The sequence below is a fragment of the Alternaria conjuncta genome, assembly GCF_024043145.1.
Source record: "Alternaria conjuncta strain BMP 0040 chromosome Unknown scaffold_2, whole genome shotgun sequence".
In the NCBI taxonomy this organism is placed as follows: domain Eukaryota; kingdom Fungi; phylum Ascomycota; class Dothideomycetes; order Pleosporales; family Pleosporaceae; genus Alternaria; species Alternaria conjuncta.
The window spans coordinates 921,649-934,330 of record NW_026250091.1 but is presented as its reverse complement, the minus strand read 5'-3'; the positions used below and the strand labels follow the sequence as shown (position 1 = coordinate 934,330).

At 52.3% G+C, this 12,682-nt stretch overlaps 5 protein-coding genes across 5 annotated transcripts; all 5 read right to left on the bottom strand.

Annotated features, from left to right (window-relative positions):
• Window positions 1-1,076: 1,076 nt before the first annotated feature.
• Window positions 1,077-2,321, bottom strand: J4E85_001422 (uncharacterized protein; the record flags this gene model as incomplete). Its single annotated transcript, XM_051465708.1, has 1 exon — window positions 1,077-2,321. One exon carries the CDS (start codon window positions 2,319-2,321, stop codon window positions 1,077-1,079), a length of 1,245 nt encoding a protein of 414 aa, XP_051330265.1.
• Window positions 2,322-3,441: 1,120 nt separating this feature from the next.
• J4E85_001421 (uncharacterized protein) lies at window positions 3,442-5,324 on the bottom strand (the record flags this gene model as incomplete). The annotated part of the gene is made up of 2 exons (XM_051465707.1): window positions 3,442-5,187; window positions 5,250-5,324. 2 exons carry the CDS (start codon window positions 5,322-5,324, stop codon window positions 3,442-3,444), a joined length of 1,821 nt encoding a protein of 606 aa, XP_051330264.1.
• Window positions 5,325-6,558: 1,234 nt separating this feature from the next.
• Window positions 6,559-9,715, bottom strand: LOS1 (pre-tRNA nuclear export protein; the record flags this gene model as incomplete). The annotated part of the gene is made up of 2 exons (XM_051465706.1): window positions 6,559-7,073; window positions 7,123-9,715. 2 exons carry the CDS (start codon window positions 9,713-9,715, stop codon window positions 6,559-6,561), a joined length of 3,108 nt encoding a protein of 1,035 aa, XP_051330263.1.
• Window positions 9,716-10,531: 816 nt separating this feature from the next.
• Window positions 10,532-11,548, bottom strand: J4E85_001419 (uncharacterized protein; the record flags this gene model as incomplete). Its single annotated transcript, XM_051465705.1, has 4 exons — window positions 10,532-10,720; window positions 10,769-10,960; window positions 11,012-11,232; window positions 11,287-11,548. The coding sequence occupies 4 exons, from the start codon at window positions 11,546-11,548 to the stop codon at window positions 10,532-10,534; spliced, it is 864 nt and encodes a 287-aa protein (XP_051330262.1).
• Window positions 11,549-11,900: 352 nt separating this feature from the next.
• J4E85_001418 (uncharacterized protein) lies at window positions 11,901-12,532 on the bottom strand (the record flags this gene model as incomplete). Its single annotated transcript, XM_051465704.1, has 3 exons — window positions 11,901-12,057; window positions 12,110-12,394; window positions 12,486-12,532. 3 exons carry the CDS (start codon window positions 12,530-12,532, stop codon window positions 11,901-11,903), a joined length of 489 nt encoding a protein of 162 aa, XP_051330261.1.
• Between the last annotated feature and the right edge of the window lie 150 nt (window positions 12,533-12,682).

Genomic DNA, 12,682 nt, shown 5'->3' with positions numbered 1-12,682 from the left:
TTTGCGAGTCTTGGCTCCTGCGAAGGATATACTTGGCATTCAAAGGTTCTGGGTTGATTTGGAGTTGAATAACACGCGCAATGAAGACATGTTTACTTCTGAACTACTAACCTGCCCTGGGGCTTAGTCTCTCCACTTATGAGCGCACCACACTTCGCAAACACCAAACACATTCTTTGTATCGCCCAATCGCTCTGCGTCTAGGCATATCCCAACTTTGGAAACATCGCCCTCGCCTTTTTCGTCCATACTGCGCCACACCCCCACCAGCCCCACTCCATGCACATCAAGGGTTTAGTACCTGACACTGGCTATTATAGTGGCTGAGCAAGCCTGATTCTATTTCCAGATCTAAGATGATTCACATCATTTGTCGTGGGATGATGCTTGTGCGGCTTTGATGCCGGGGTCCGGGTTTCGAGGGCCCTGTGATGGTCAGGCATGCGAGGTTTCAAGACATCCGCGCTCCGAGCCTGATTAGTGATCTGGCTCAGGGAGGCGGATGGGTATTCGAGGGTGGACTGTAGTGGATGAGAGAATGGGATACGTTTGTGCACATGCTGGGTAGACATGAGGGCTGATAGTGTTGTGATAGATAAACGAGATGGTTAACAGGAGCAAGTTTTATGTAATGTGAAATGAACGAATTGTAGGATCATCAAGCTGTCAATTAACCAACAACGCCCACTATTTCGACAACTGGCAAATTACCTCTCAGCCGATTTCAATATACATTAGGAACGACAGATGCTACAGTCACGCAATTGAATCGGAAAAGGCATGGTATCAGAAATCGTGTTTCATTTCTAAGGCTTCTAAACCGAGGGTGATTTTGGCTACCGGCAGGCATCCTTGTGACCCTGTCGATACTCAAGCGCCTTAGTGTTCGTTCGAAAATTTCGAAAAGTCCCAACACAGAACGCCAATAGATGCGAAGAAAAGCTTTGGTTATGTACAGCGGAAAGTTCGGTCCCGGACCACACTCCCGGTCGAAAAAGGTGGAAGAAACGAGTGTGTGAATGCAGTCATGTTTCAACATGTGTCGTGAGCGATGCGTATCATGAGGCATTGTGCGTTTAGTTGACAACGCGGCGGCTGGACCAACGAGGACGAGCGATGCGTCCGTTGTAACCACGCTTTGTGATGCTGCCGTTGACACAGGTTGTGCCGGCTGCGACGGCTTGCCAGACGACCTCGCCGTTGTTGCAGAGACCAAATTGATCGGCGCCGTTGCAGACCACAGAGCCGTTCTCGGTGCAAGTGCCCGCGCCACCAGCTGAAGGAGTTGAAGGCATAGAAGGAGCGGCAGGAGAGCCGGTTCCAGCAGGAACGGTGGGTGCGACCGGAGAGGGAGCAGTGGGTGAGGCGGTAACAGTAACGAGTGTGGTGGACGTCGATGGCACTGTGGGTGCGGCTGGGGGAGCGATGGATGCACCGCTGGAAGCTCCGGGAGCGAAGACACCACCGCCATTAGGTGGAAGAGCAGATGAGTCGCCTCCAGTAACAGATGTGGGAACGGCAGATGGCGATCCCGCGGCGGGGGCGGTAGGGGCAGGATGGTACTGACCATCGTTCGCAGAAGTAGGAGCAGCAGATGGCTCTCCACCAGCAGGAGATGAGGGAGCAGCTGAAGACTCGCCACCAGCAGGGGAAGATGGCTCAGCAGGAGTGGAACCAGTAGCTCCACAGCTACCAGTAGGGTCTTCCAAGTCGTTGGTAGCACCCTTCTCGACGTTTGAACCCGGGTTGGGAAACTTGGTAGCAAAGTTTTGAGGAGAGGTGCAACCCTCATTGATGTTCGCGACAAACATATCAGGAAGCTCGTTGAAAGCAGAGTCATCGCTAGCGCCACCAGTAACTTCGATAGGCGCACAGTTCATGTAAAGTTCTGGGGCTCCCGACATCTTCGAGAACCAAGTCCATGCAAAGGTAGCCTTGCCGTTGGGGATGCTGGCAGGAAGCTCGTAGCTGTACTCGCTAACTTGGCCATCGACACCAGGGCATCCACCTTCAATTGACTTGATAACCTTGAACTTGGAGTTCTCGGTAGGTTCGGTGTCCATGGTAACGCTGAGTTGGCAGGAACCGCCGCCATGGACAGCTGTGCCCTTGAACTTGATTGTTTGCTGCTCTCCTACGGCCATCTTGTTCATCTCGGAGACTGTGAAGCCAAGGTTGCTCTTGCAGGGGAATTGGGATTTGTTGATAGGGCCATTGTCGATCTTGTCAACGCTGTACGGAACAGGTTGCTCCATGATGATATGGGCGTTGGTGATGGCGAAGAAAGCGGCCGCAGCCATAACGGTGGATCGGACGGACATGATGCTGATGGTTGGAATGGGGAAATTGTATAACGGCAATTGCGATAGATGTTTGTAGAGAATGTAGGTGATCTAGACCTGCTAGTCGTGTAAATGATACTGTAATGCAAAGAACGTAGAAGCTACTAAGAGAGCGTGAGTTGTGATGGGAAAATCATGCTGCGAAGAAGCGGTCGTGTCTTATACTTGTGCCACCACCAACGTGGTGTGGATACTATAGCCATCGCGTGCCGCCACCAAAACCTCCACAATGCGTATGCTCGGATGATCCTCTAATCAAACGACCATACTGGAGGGTGACAGTGTAGACGTAAGACAAGGTACATGGAAGACGTTGGTGGTCCACAGCGGCCAGCGTCTACGGGATGAAACGGGCGGTCCGGGTATGCTGAGGCTCCCAGCCAAGGGAATGCGAAAATGGTGCAAAATCGACGCATGTACGTTATGCGTCGACGCCTAAGTGGGAAGGCCATGAAGACGTGGATTCGAGGATCACCATGTGTCGGTGCAGGGCCTAAAGGGGGAGGTTTCGTTTCGATGTTGCATCTGAGCAGCCATTGGTTAAGGCGTGGTCGCTTAGCGGGCCGGTAGAAGATCCGTACCCCTGTGTTTTATGGAGCGTCGCATCTCAGACTCCACGATCCCTGTCCAACGTGGCCGATTGGTGAGCCGCTTTCTCTTTCGCGGACGCCGATGGCTGCTCGTTTCTGGGTTTCGCTCCACTGCGCCTGGTGTCGACGCTTGTTTTCACTAGCATCCGCTCAAAGACTGACACATCTTCTCTCGAATCGCGCAAGGGACTGGCTGAGCTACGGCGCCAGGGTGTCGATACCATTAGCTGTGGGTATCGCGTCGATGAACGATGACGCGGACGTTTGCTGCCCTGGAGGGATGATCAAATTGTTTGGAGGCCCATCTTCACTGACCCATCATATCCCAAACACCAGGATAGGCAATTACTTCCTGGGTGTGTCGCACTTGTTGACTGAGGTGATGTTAATTAGAGCTGTCCAGACTCAACGAATCGCCGTACCCTTTTCCTCGTAGGGGGGGCCCACATCGTGCATGACGAAGAGCTACTGCGCCACAGACTGGACCGAGACGAGACGGAGGCTGCCTCTTAAAAGTACATGCGGCCTTTCTCAAGTTTGCGCTTCGGTGTGCCCGCAGCGAATGCGATATGCCCGATGTCCTCACTGGCGCGTACGTCGCCCACGTGCACATCAACGTCCTTCAGCAATCTTGCTCTTTCCATAGCATCCAAGGTGTTGCCTCCCGCAGGTAGATCGAGGTATGGATTTTCGTAGGTCATGCTTGTGACAAATCCAAACATCTCCGGACCAAGTGTCTTCCGCTTGAGAATCAACGACCCAACGCCGACCAGAAATATCGCAACTGCAGCTACGAGCAACAGACTCAGCCAAGCGAAATTGCAAAGGTAGATGTCATGTGTCCTACTAATTGTCGCGTTTGTCGTCGCTCCGATGAAGAATATTCCTGAGTCATACGTCGCCAGATTAAAGGGTCTGAACCAGTTTGCGAAGGTAGTGTTTTGGGTAGTTTCGTTTTGAAGTAGGTAGACATCGACATCGTTTACTGGCTTGGTATCAAGACCGAAAGCCGACGAGTTGCTTTGTGGAAGGTTTCCAAGATATGCGTTTGGTGCAATCGTAAGTTGGTAGTAGGTGTTCAGAACAAGAGATAGCCGTTTCGCAAAAACCTCCGGGCTTAGTTCTGTCAGGTTTACCCAACCTGGATTAATGCCCAGATTCGAAGTCGGTGAGGTTAATTGAAAGGACGTTGTGTTGTAGATGAACTGCTCGGTCGGATTAGATCCTCTAGACCAACCGAAAGCTTTAGGGAAAGCAGCCAGAGCCAGTTGCGAGATCAGGATGTGGTCGAAGGGAGTGACATGAGTATTCCGCAAGTCTGACTGAGACGGACGGACTTTGACAGCAGCACAAGTGTCTCTGTTGCACTCCACCACCGTTTCAGTATGACTCTGACCAAGAGAACAGTTAGTGATACTCAGACTTGTGTTTCCAAGTGGTCCGACTCCCAAGCTGGAGGCGTACGTGAGCTTTCGCATGGGAAATTCCTGGTTCGTCATCGATGTGTTGTTGTAACCAGCAAACGCATCAAAACGGCCGTCTCCATCAGTACCTCCATTGGTGAGCGGAAGGTCTGTCTGTAGAAAGAATGTCGAGCGCTTTCCTCCGGCTACTCTATCGTTGCCCCAAGGACTGTTCTCATCTGACATGTTCTGCCATATCTGGCCCGGCACGAGCTTCTCGAGTTCAGTAAAGTCGGTTCTGTTTTCCACGGTACGCGATACCCATGGCTCACACTGTACGGTAAGCTGAGAAGTCTCCAAGCTAAAGCTCCCGTCCCGATCCACGGGGCGGCCGATGACAGGTATGCCGATCAAAGAGACGTAATCTTCAGGGCGTCGTTGGGTTAAATTAAGAATGGTCCATCTGTCTTTGCTGCCCCCGCCGAATTCAAGGTACGGTATTTTGACATTGCCCCAGATGTCCTGTGGCCCGTTTTTGACTTGTTCGGAACCCAATAATGCGGCAGCATACAATGCTTCGACTTGAGTCAGACTTCCATCGGTTTCAACGTAGGTACCGCTACTAATTGCCCACGCGGCGCTACCGGGGCCAGTGGAAAGGTAACGAAGAGGAGAGAAAGTTGCTATCGTATAGGTGGACTTGCTCATCAAACGTAGTGATGCCTGACCGCCTAGAGGGGACATTGTCCAAAGAAATAGCAGATTCGCACCAACAACGGTAATTCGTCGCATCAGTAGCTGGCTTTCGATCGTTCCCCATACAGACTGGCTTGCCATGAGTAGCTCGAGATTCTGACGAGTCAGTCAGTGATCATGACTAGCGCAAAATCGTACGTATGCTTCACTCGACTTACGCTAAGTTTGGTGCCTTTCTCCGCTAGGTATCTTGCAATCATTTTCATACTACGACCACTTATCGCCGCGAACATGATGGGAAATATAGTCGGGCCCTTAGTACATCAGCAGGTTGCAAAGATCTGGAAGCGGAGATCGCGGACAAGCTGGATAGCTGCAGTAACCTTATTTGCAAAAACATTGCCAGCAACAGGTTTACCATTCAGGGTTACGACTGCTATGCCGAGCACTATAGTATGTCAGCACGGGTATGGGGAGGCTCCTGTCGCAAACTGACAAACGAAGTATACGGGAAGCAAGACAAGGATGACATCCGCAACAAAATACAAGTATGAGATCCAGGTGCGCTGCTTCAATGCTCGTGCTTCGTCTGGCCAACTCGGCGTCCGCTTTACAGTCGCTTCGACCGATGTTAATTTCGACTCAGGTTGGGCTTGATTCGGATGATCTGAATATACGACTGTTGAGTCCATATTGTGTCGGTGGAACGAGCTCCAGCGCGAGACGTCGCTGACGTTCATGCTGTTGTTGTTGATTACGCGGTACGAGCGACCACAGTAACGTCAGGATGAGGCTGATAGTTCGCGCACAGCGAACGACGCTTCTTTTGCTTCCGCATCCTCATCCTATGCGGCGTAGTACCAGAGCAAGTCCTTAGCATAGCGCTAAATAAACTTTCCACTCGACATTTTAGGAGCGCGCTTCCTGAAGTCTCAGGTTGCATTTGGGGCGTTCCTGACGAATCGGTTTGTGTGGGGTGAAACGCGAAGCGCTTGGGCGGGTCTTGCTAAACCATTCTTCGCGACATGTGGAGAAATCGCGATTCTATCACATTGCATGTTGGCATTCGTGCGTCACTGCTTGCGGGAATGATGAGAGGCTCGGGCCGGGATGAGGCGGGTTTAGAATTGGTGGTTTGGTGGAGAAAGCTGGAGGGCAGTGCCATTGTGAAGTCGCTGCAGCGCGGGAGCGTAGGGCTGAAGCGGCAGGCGCGACTACATCGCGTCCGGAGGCTCGCATCTCTACTCGTCCCTCACTATGAAATGCTATCATCATGCTATGAGGCACAGTATTAGACTGCAAGCACATTGAATGTATACAATGATGAGAAATCTATTTTGTAATGAGGCTGCACTACGAAGATGCGAGCTAGCTGCTGGGGTTATCACGGAAATCAAACTCAATACCAAGCCTTTTGGCGCCCGCTACGATGCAGAATGATGCCGCCTTCATGATGGACAAATATTACGCCAAACTGATAAATCCCACCTCCACTATGATCCCCGAAACCCGACTAGGTATCGAGGCTCAACCTCGGCTTGCAAGCATGCGATCCACGAATTGAACGTAGAAGTTGCGCCATTCTTTTTCTTTCTTCGGTCCCTCAAACGAGCCGGCGAGGGTGCGCAGGTATTGGTCCGCGCCGTCGTCGCCCACTCCCATGCCACCGAGATCGCTCTTGAGTCGCTCCACATACGGTTCGCCAACCTTCTTAATGATCTCGTGCTGCAGATTGGCGGCCTCAAAAAGGACTTGCTTTGCCTGCGCGTCTTTCGAGTTGAAGCCCGGCGAAGCCGGAATTGACCATGCCAACGGAGAAAACTTATCTACCACGTAGTTGTCGAAACCCGGCAATGGTGCTTGAGCAGTGTCGGGAGATGTGGGTGTTGCGTTCGCGCCAGGCCCGACTTTGTCGGGTCCGCCCCACACCGTGATCATGCGGATAAGCACAAAGATTGCAAGGCGCGCGGTAGGGTAGTCGTGTGTGTCGCGAGCGAACGTTTCGATCGAAGAAATTATGGGCTCGAATGTCGCTTGATTCACTGCGGAACATTAGCAGTGTCAAGTCTATATATGATGTTGTCGACTTACCATTGCTGACGAACACAGACCCAAGACCTTGGTTGAGAACAACGACGATGAAGTTCAGATACTCTCGACGGAGCTCAGCTAGTTGAATCTCGTCATCTGTACCCGAAGGAACTACAGCTAGTGCGGTAAATATGCGTTGCAAGACTGGACTCATGACGGTATCTAGAATGCCAGCGATCTCTGACTTGAAGGTGAAGACGACCTGACCAAGCACTTTGAGGAAGGTACTGATCTCGTCCATGGAAGAACTCAAAGAAAGGAGTCCTTCGATCCAGGATGGCAGCTGTTGTAGCAGACGCGAGCCTAATACGGCAATCATGCGCGAGAAAGCGAATCTTGCAGCGTGTCGAATGGAGCCAGATGAGTTCAGTGATTCAACGGCGACGAGGATAGCCTCAGATGCTTTGACGAACTCATCCGCCACCTCACTCTGGGGCGCGACGCTGTTGTTGTTTGACGGTACCCAGTCTGAGTAGCCTCGAGCTAGCGTACCTATGGCCATGATGATATGGTGAATTTGGAGTATAGCCCGCTCATCACCATTCCTCGCCTGGGGAAGAGTCTGTTGCATGTCTGAGAACAGAGGGCTCATGATGGTCTGCGCGTAGAGTCTCTTGTTCTCCGCGGAGACGGTGTTGGACGAAGCGATGCAGCCCACGGCTTCGAAAAGGTACAGCTGCGAGTCGAACAGCGCATCCGCCGACTGATCCTCTTCATCGGACGACATCTCATCTTCTGAAGTATCTGGTAGCTCAGCTTTGATGGCAAGCAAGTCTCCAACCGCTTGAATGATGTCGTAGGAGACGTTGCCCAGTTGGGCCCGCAGATGCTTGACTAAGCGTTGGAAGAGATACCAGGATCGCGAGCGGACCTTGACATGGTTGCTATGGGTAAGGTTGACAAAATTCTCAAGTACCTTGGGGATGAGGCCAGGATTCTGCTCGAAGAACTGATAGTAGCGTACGCATATCTCCATATACTGCAGCTGAACAGCAGGGTGCGGGTAGTTTGCTAGACCAGATTCGACCATGCTGTTCATCATATTCACGAGTTGCTGAGCTGCAGCCGATGAGGGCTCGCGTTTCGCATACAGTCCCTGGTTTCTGACTGCAAGTTCTCCAAATAGATACATCTCATACAGAGCCAATTCGAGGTCGCGCCAGTTCAGGGATTGATCGCCTTGAGATAGGCGTCCAAAGGTTCCGTTGACTAAGCGACTGAGTGTCTCGATGTAGTAAGGCTCGTCGATGGCGGTTACTGTTTGTTGCAGGACGTGGAGGCGTCTGCGGAGATCGAGGAACTCTGCTTCGTCTGTCTGTTCGCCTTCCTCACCCCATGAGGCTGTCTCGTCGTACTTCATTTTTGCAATGATCGCATCTAGAACGGGTGGTAATACTGCGGCGTATTGTGGAGGTATCGATCCAGACTTCTTTTGCAATTTGCGGAGGAACGTAAGGAGATCTGTAAGAGATGGGATGACAGTCGAGCAGACCTCGTCGTATTGGTCAGCGAAGAAACGTAAAAGGTAAGGCGTGAAGATGCGAATGAGATCGTCTGCGCGTTGCCGAACATGCTCCTCGACAGCCTCGTTCTCTAGTATCTTTACGATATCGAATACGATGTTGTTCACGAGCTTAGCGACAGTCTCGGCAAGGTCGTTGTCGTAGTTCGAGCTGTTGAAATCGGCCAGAGCTGGGCTGCTGATCAGCTGGCCGACGACTTCGGAAAGATTTAGGAAAGTGATTAATTCAATCTTATCCGATGGGCTCATCTTCTTCCCGACGATCTCTGAGAATGTATCGATTGCCGCATCGCGCACCTTTCCAGCAGCGCTCTCGGGATCAGCGATTCCTTGTTGGCCCGCCATTTCCAGGAAAGTTGTGATCATGGCTTGGTTGACAATCAAGTTGATGTCGGTCCAACTAACCCAGCGCCCGATAGTCTCCAGGCACATCTTCACAAGATTCAGGTCTGTCTCCCTCCACTTCGCGAGTATTTCTTGCCAAGATAACGAGATCTTCTGCGCGTCCCGTTGCCGGATGAGGTCTTTCAGCTCTGTGTTGCGCTTCTTCTCGTCCTCTGGGCGGGCGACCAACTGGTCAGCGATTTCGTCGTGCACTTGACCGAGCATGCGAAGGTATAGCAACGTCGTGGCTGTATTGACGTTTCCGATGGTAGACTGGTCGCCAGCCAAGGCACGGAAATCGTCGAAGAAGGACTGCCATGAGGAAGGGTATAGAGCTACGAAGAGATAAGTGACAGTCTGCATAAGCTTGTTCTGGATATGGCTTGTGTCTGCAGCTCCACTGCCCGGGACGTAGGATCGGTGGATATGGCCCATGAGGGTATCCTTGATGTACGCAAGACTCTGCTCATCGAGGCGATGTTCTTGGATCGCGTTGTTCACAAGGTCGAGCGACGTATGGCGGACAAAGTCGGTGGGACGAGGGTCGCGCGCGAAGAGTGTGAGGGCAGCTTGCCATGCGGAGCCTTCGGCACGGAGCTGGTTCAGGTATTCGATAGCCTGACCGCGCAGCTCCTGGCTCGACGTCGGATTTGCGGCGATCTGGATGGCATTTTCGACCTTTGACATGGAGTGTGAGTATATGCTTCATGGATCGGGCAAACAATGGCACGTACCTGGGCCTCCATTTCCTCGTGTTGTCAAAGCTGAGCAAGCAGGGTTGAGTCACAGGTTGAGTCGGTGTGGTCTGCCCTATAGATTGTACATCGGACGTGGTGGGGTAGGAACTATGAGCGGATTGGTATGCTACCGGACCATGGAGCAAACTGTGGAAGACTGCATCACGAAAGCGTTACAGCGGTGTAGGCAGAGGCGGGGCACGAGGGGCTGACGTACGGCGTGTGCAAGGGTTCGTGCGTGAAAGAAACAATGGCCAGAGCTCAGGGTCTATGTGCCAGGCGATTAGGGTACCGACTGGAAAAAGCAAAAGTTGTTCTCCGTCTTTGTCGAGGCGTCGAGGCCGAAAACAGCTGTGCAATGACTGAAGTGGCAGCGCCAAGCCCGGGCCTGGTGGGATGTTCTCGCGCCCAATTTGACCGTGTGACACGTGCGCACGAGATTTTGGTTTCGACACCGCCACGCGCATTGCTGAAGTTTTAATCGTGTATGAGAGTCCCCATATGGAGAGCCAGCAACGCAGTCGTCCCTCTATCATGCTTATACATTTGAAGCCCGCACTCTATGGCGAATTCACGGCGGCAAGAGCTGAGATACAATTCGGTGTTCACGTGCAAAAAGTTGATCAACCCAATAAATCACGAATGAGTAGTCAAGTCTTTCCAGATGTGTACGGATTCTATTAGGTTCTATAGTTTCTCTCTGATACACGAGCCGCTTCTGTAGTAGTGAGCAGACTGCTATTACAATCGGTGTCACGTCTACTTACTATGCGCCTAGATGCTTCGCCGCCCACTCGACGTGATCGTCAGCAAATGTGGCCATGAAGTAGTAGCTGTGATCGTAATCGGGCTGCATGCGCAGTTGAATGCCCTTGTCATTGCCAGCTTCCTTGGCTGCCTTGACGAAGTTCTCCGGTAGAAGCTGGCCTTGCTTGTAGAAGTTGTCTCCAGTGCCCTAGCTCAGTTAGTAAAACGACACAAGACTGTCGCATATGATACGCACCACATCGATGAGCATCTCAAGAGGACCCTTCCATTGCTTGACCAGCTCTGACGCATCATGCTCCTTCCACTTTTGTTGCTGGTCCTCGCCAAAGTATCCCTTGAAAGCTTTTTGGCCCCATGGGCAGTTGATGGGGTTGGCGATGGGTGCGAATGCAGAGACAGACTTGTACATGCCGGGGTTCTTGAGGAACTATCGATGGTGGTCAGTCTAGTCCTCCTGGTATGCAAGCAGCTGACCAACCAGTGTCAATGCGCCGTGTCCACCCATGCTGTGCCCTGTGATGCTGACTTTGCTGGAATCTAGCTCTTTGAAAGACGAGAACAGCGCTTCGGGGAGCTCTTTGGTGATGTATGAGTACATGTTGTAGCCCTTTGACCATGGCTCCTTGGTGGCATCGACGTAGAAACCTGCGCCTGACCCGAAGTCGTATGACTCGTCTTCACCTTCGATCTGTAAGCCCCCTAGTGAGTGGGTTAGTCAAATGCTCCGCGTATAGTCTCACGGTAGGCACGCACTCGGTGAAGTATCAGGGTACACGACAGCGATGCCATGTTTGGCTGCGCCGTGCTGGAAAAAACCCTTTTCTGAGCAGTTATTGCCGGTGCATGTGAGGCCGGAAAGGTAGAAGAGAACTGGGACCTTGGCGCCGGACTTGAGTGCTTGTGGAGGCAGGAACACGTTCAGCTCCATGTCGGTGTTTGTGCTTGAGGACTTGTGCTTCAACTTGAGAAGCTTGCCGCCGAAGGATGCGATGGTGCCTGTGGTTTCGAAAGACATCTTGGACAATGTGGTATAGCGAGAAAAACGAACAGTAGGAGGTTGGAATGCAAACGCAGGTCGAGGGGCCCTTGGAAGTTTTGTGAGCAGGCGCATTGAGTGACGTTGTGCCTGAAATTAGTGCGGGGGACGAATAGCTATGTCGAGCTACCCCACCTCCCTCTAGACTTTTGGCTTGTTACAGAAATCTTATCCGCGGATCCGCACAGGCAACGGACAAGGCTTGGAATTAACGGAGATCGGGTGAGACTCGGGATATAATTGCGCAACCACTCAGAGACTCCTTTCGCCGAAATACCCCATATTTAGCCAAACAAAACTCCATAGCAAATGCAATCAGCCACACCACGCTTCATGTCAGAAGCTCTTCGCAAGTCCAGTCCTCGTAGAAACCATCGGGGAGGTACCGCCGTACAACAAGGGGAATCTTCTTCTCTTGGAGCTCTTTCGCAGCAATTTGCAGAGGGTCCGTCATTCCCTCTACGTCGATCAGCACGGGAGCGTTACCACTGCAATCTCATTAGTCCTTGTACATGCAACCTCCCTCTGAAGGTAGTCTACCTGATCTGAAGTGCTCTTGTGCCCAAGACGCGTGCCTTCTCGTACTTTGTCATGTATGGGGTGGTTGTGCGCTTGTCGTTCGGAACCTTCTTGTCCTTTTCGCTTGTGACTGTGTTCTTGGAGGCTTCCTTGGCAGCAGCTGCCGCGTTGGCATCGCCAGATACTACTACGTTGTCGTCGTTGGGTTCGGCATTGTCTGGGTCTTCACCGCCGCCAGGCTGGTCGTCTTCGTCGTCCATCAGATCAGGCTCGGCCTCTTCGTCGAACTCGATGAGGGGCTCGTCACTACTGAAGTTAGAATCGGCGGGACTGTCTCCTACCGTTCCCCTAGCTGATGCGCCCGGTGGAGGAAACCCAGAGATGGAGCTGAACGTACATGTCACCGGCGCCGCCGTCGTAGTCGTCACCGCCATAGTCGGACATGTTTGCAGCAAGTTTCTACGCGCGTGCGTGTCTGAGGAAGGGATGCCGAGAGATGGAGAGGTACGCGTGGAGTATGGGGTGTATGCCTGGTGCGATGCGACTGGCAAAGAAAGTTCGCGATCAGAAATCGCAGGGGTCGGCGTCTGCACT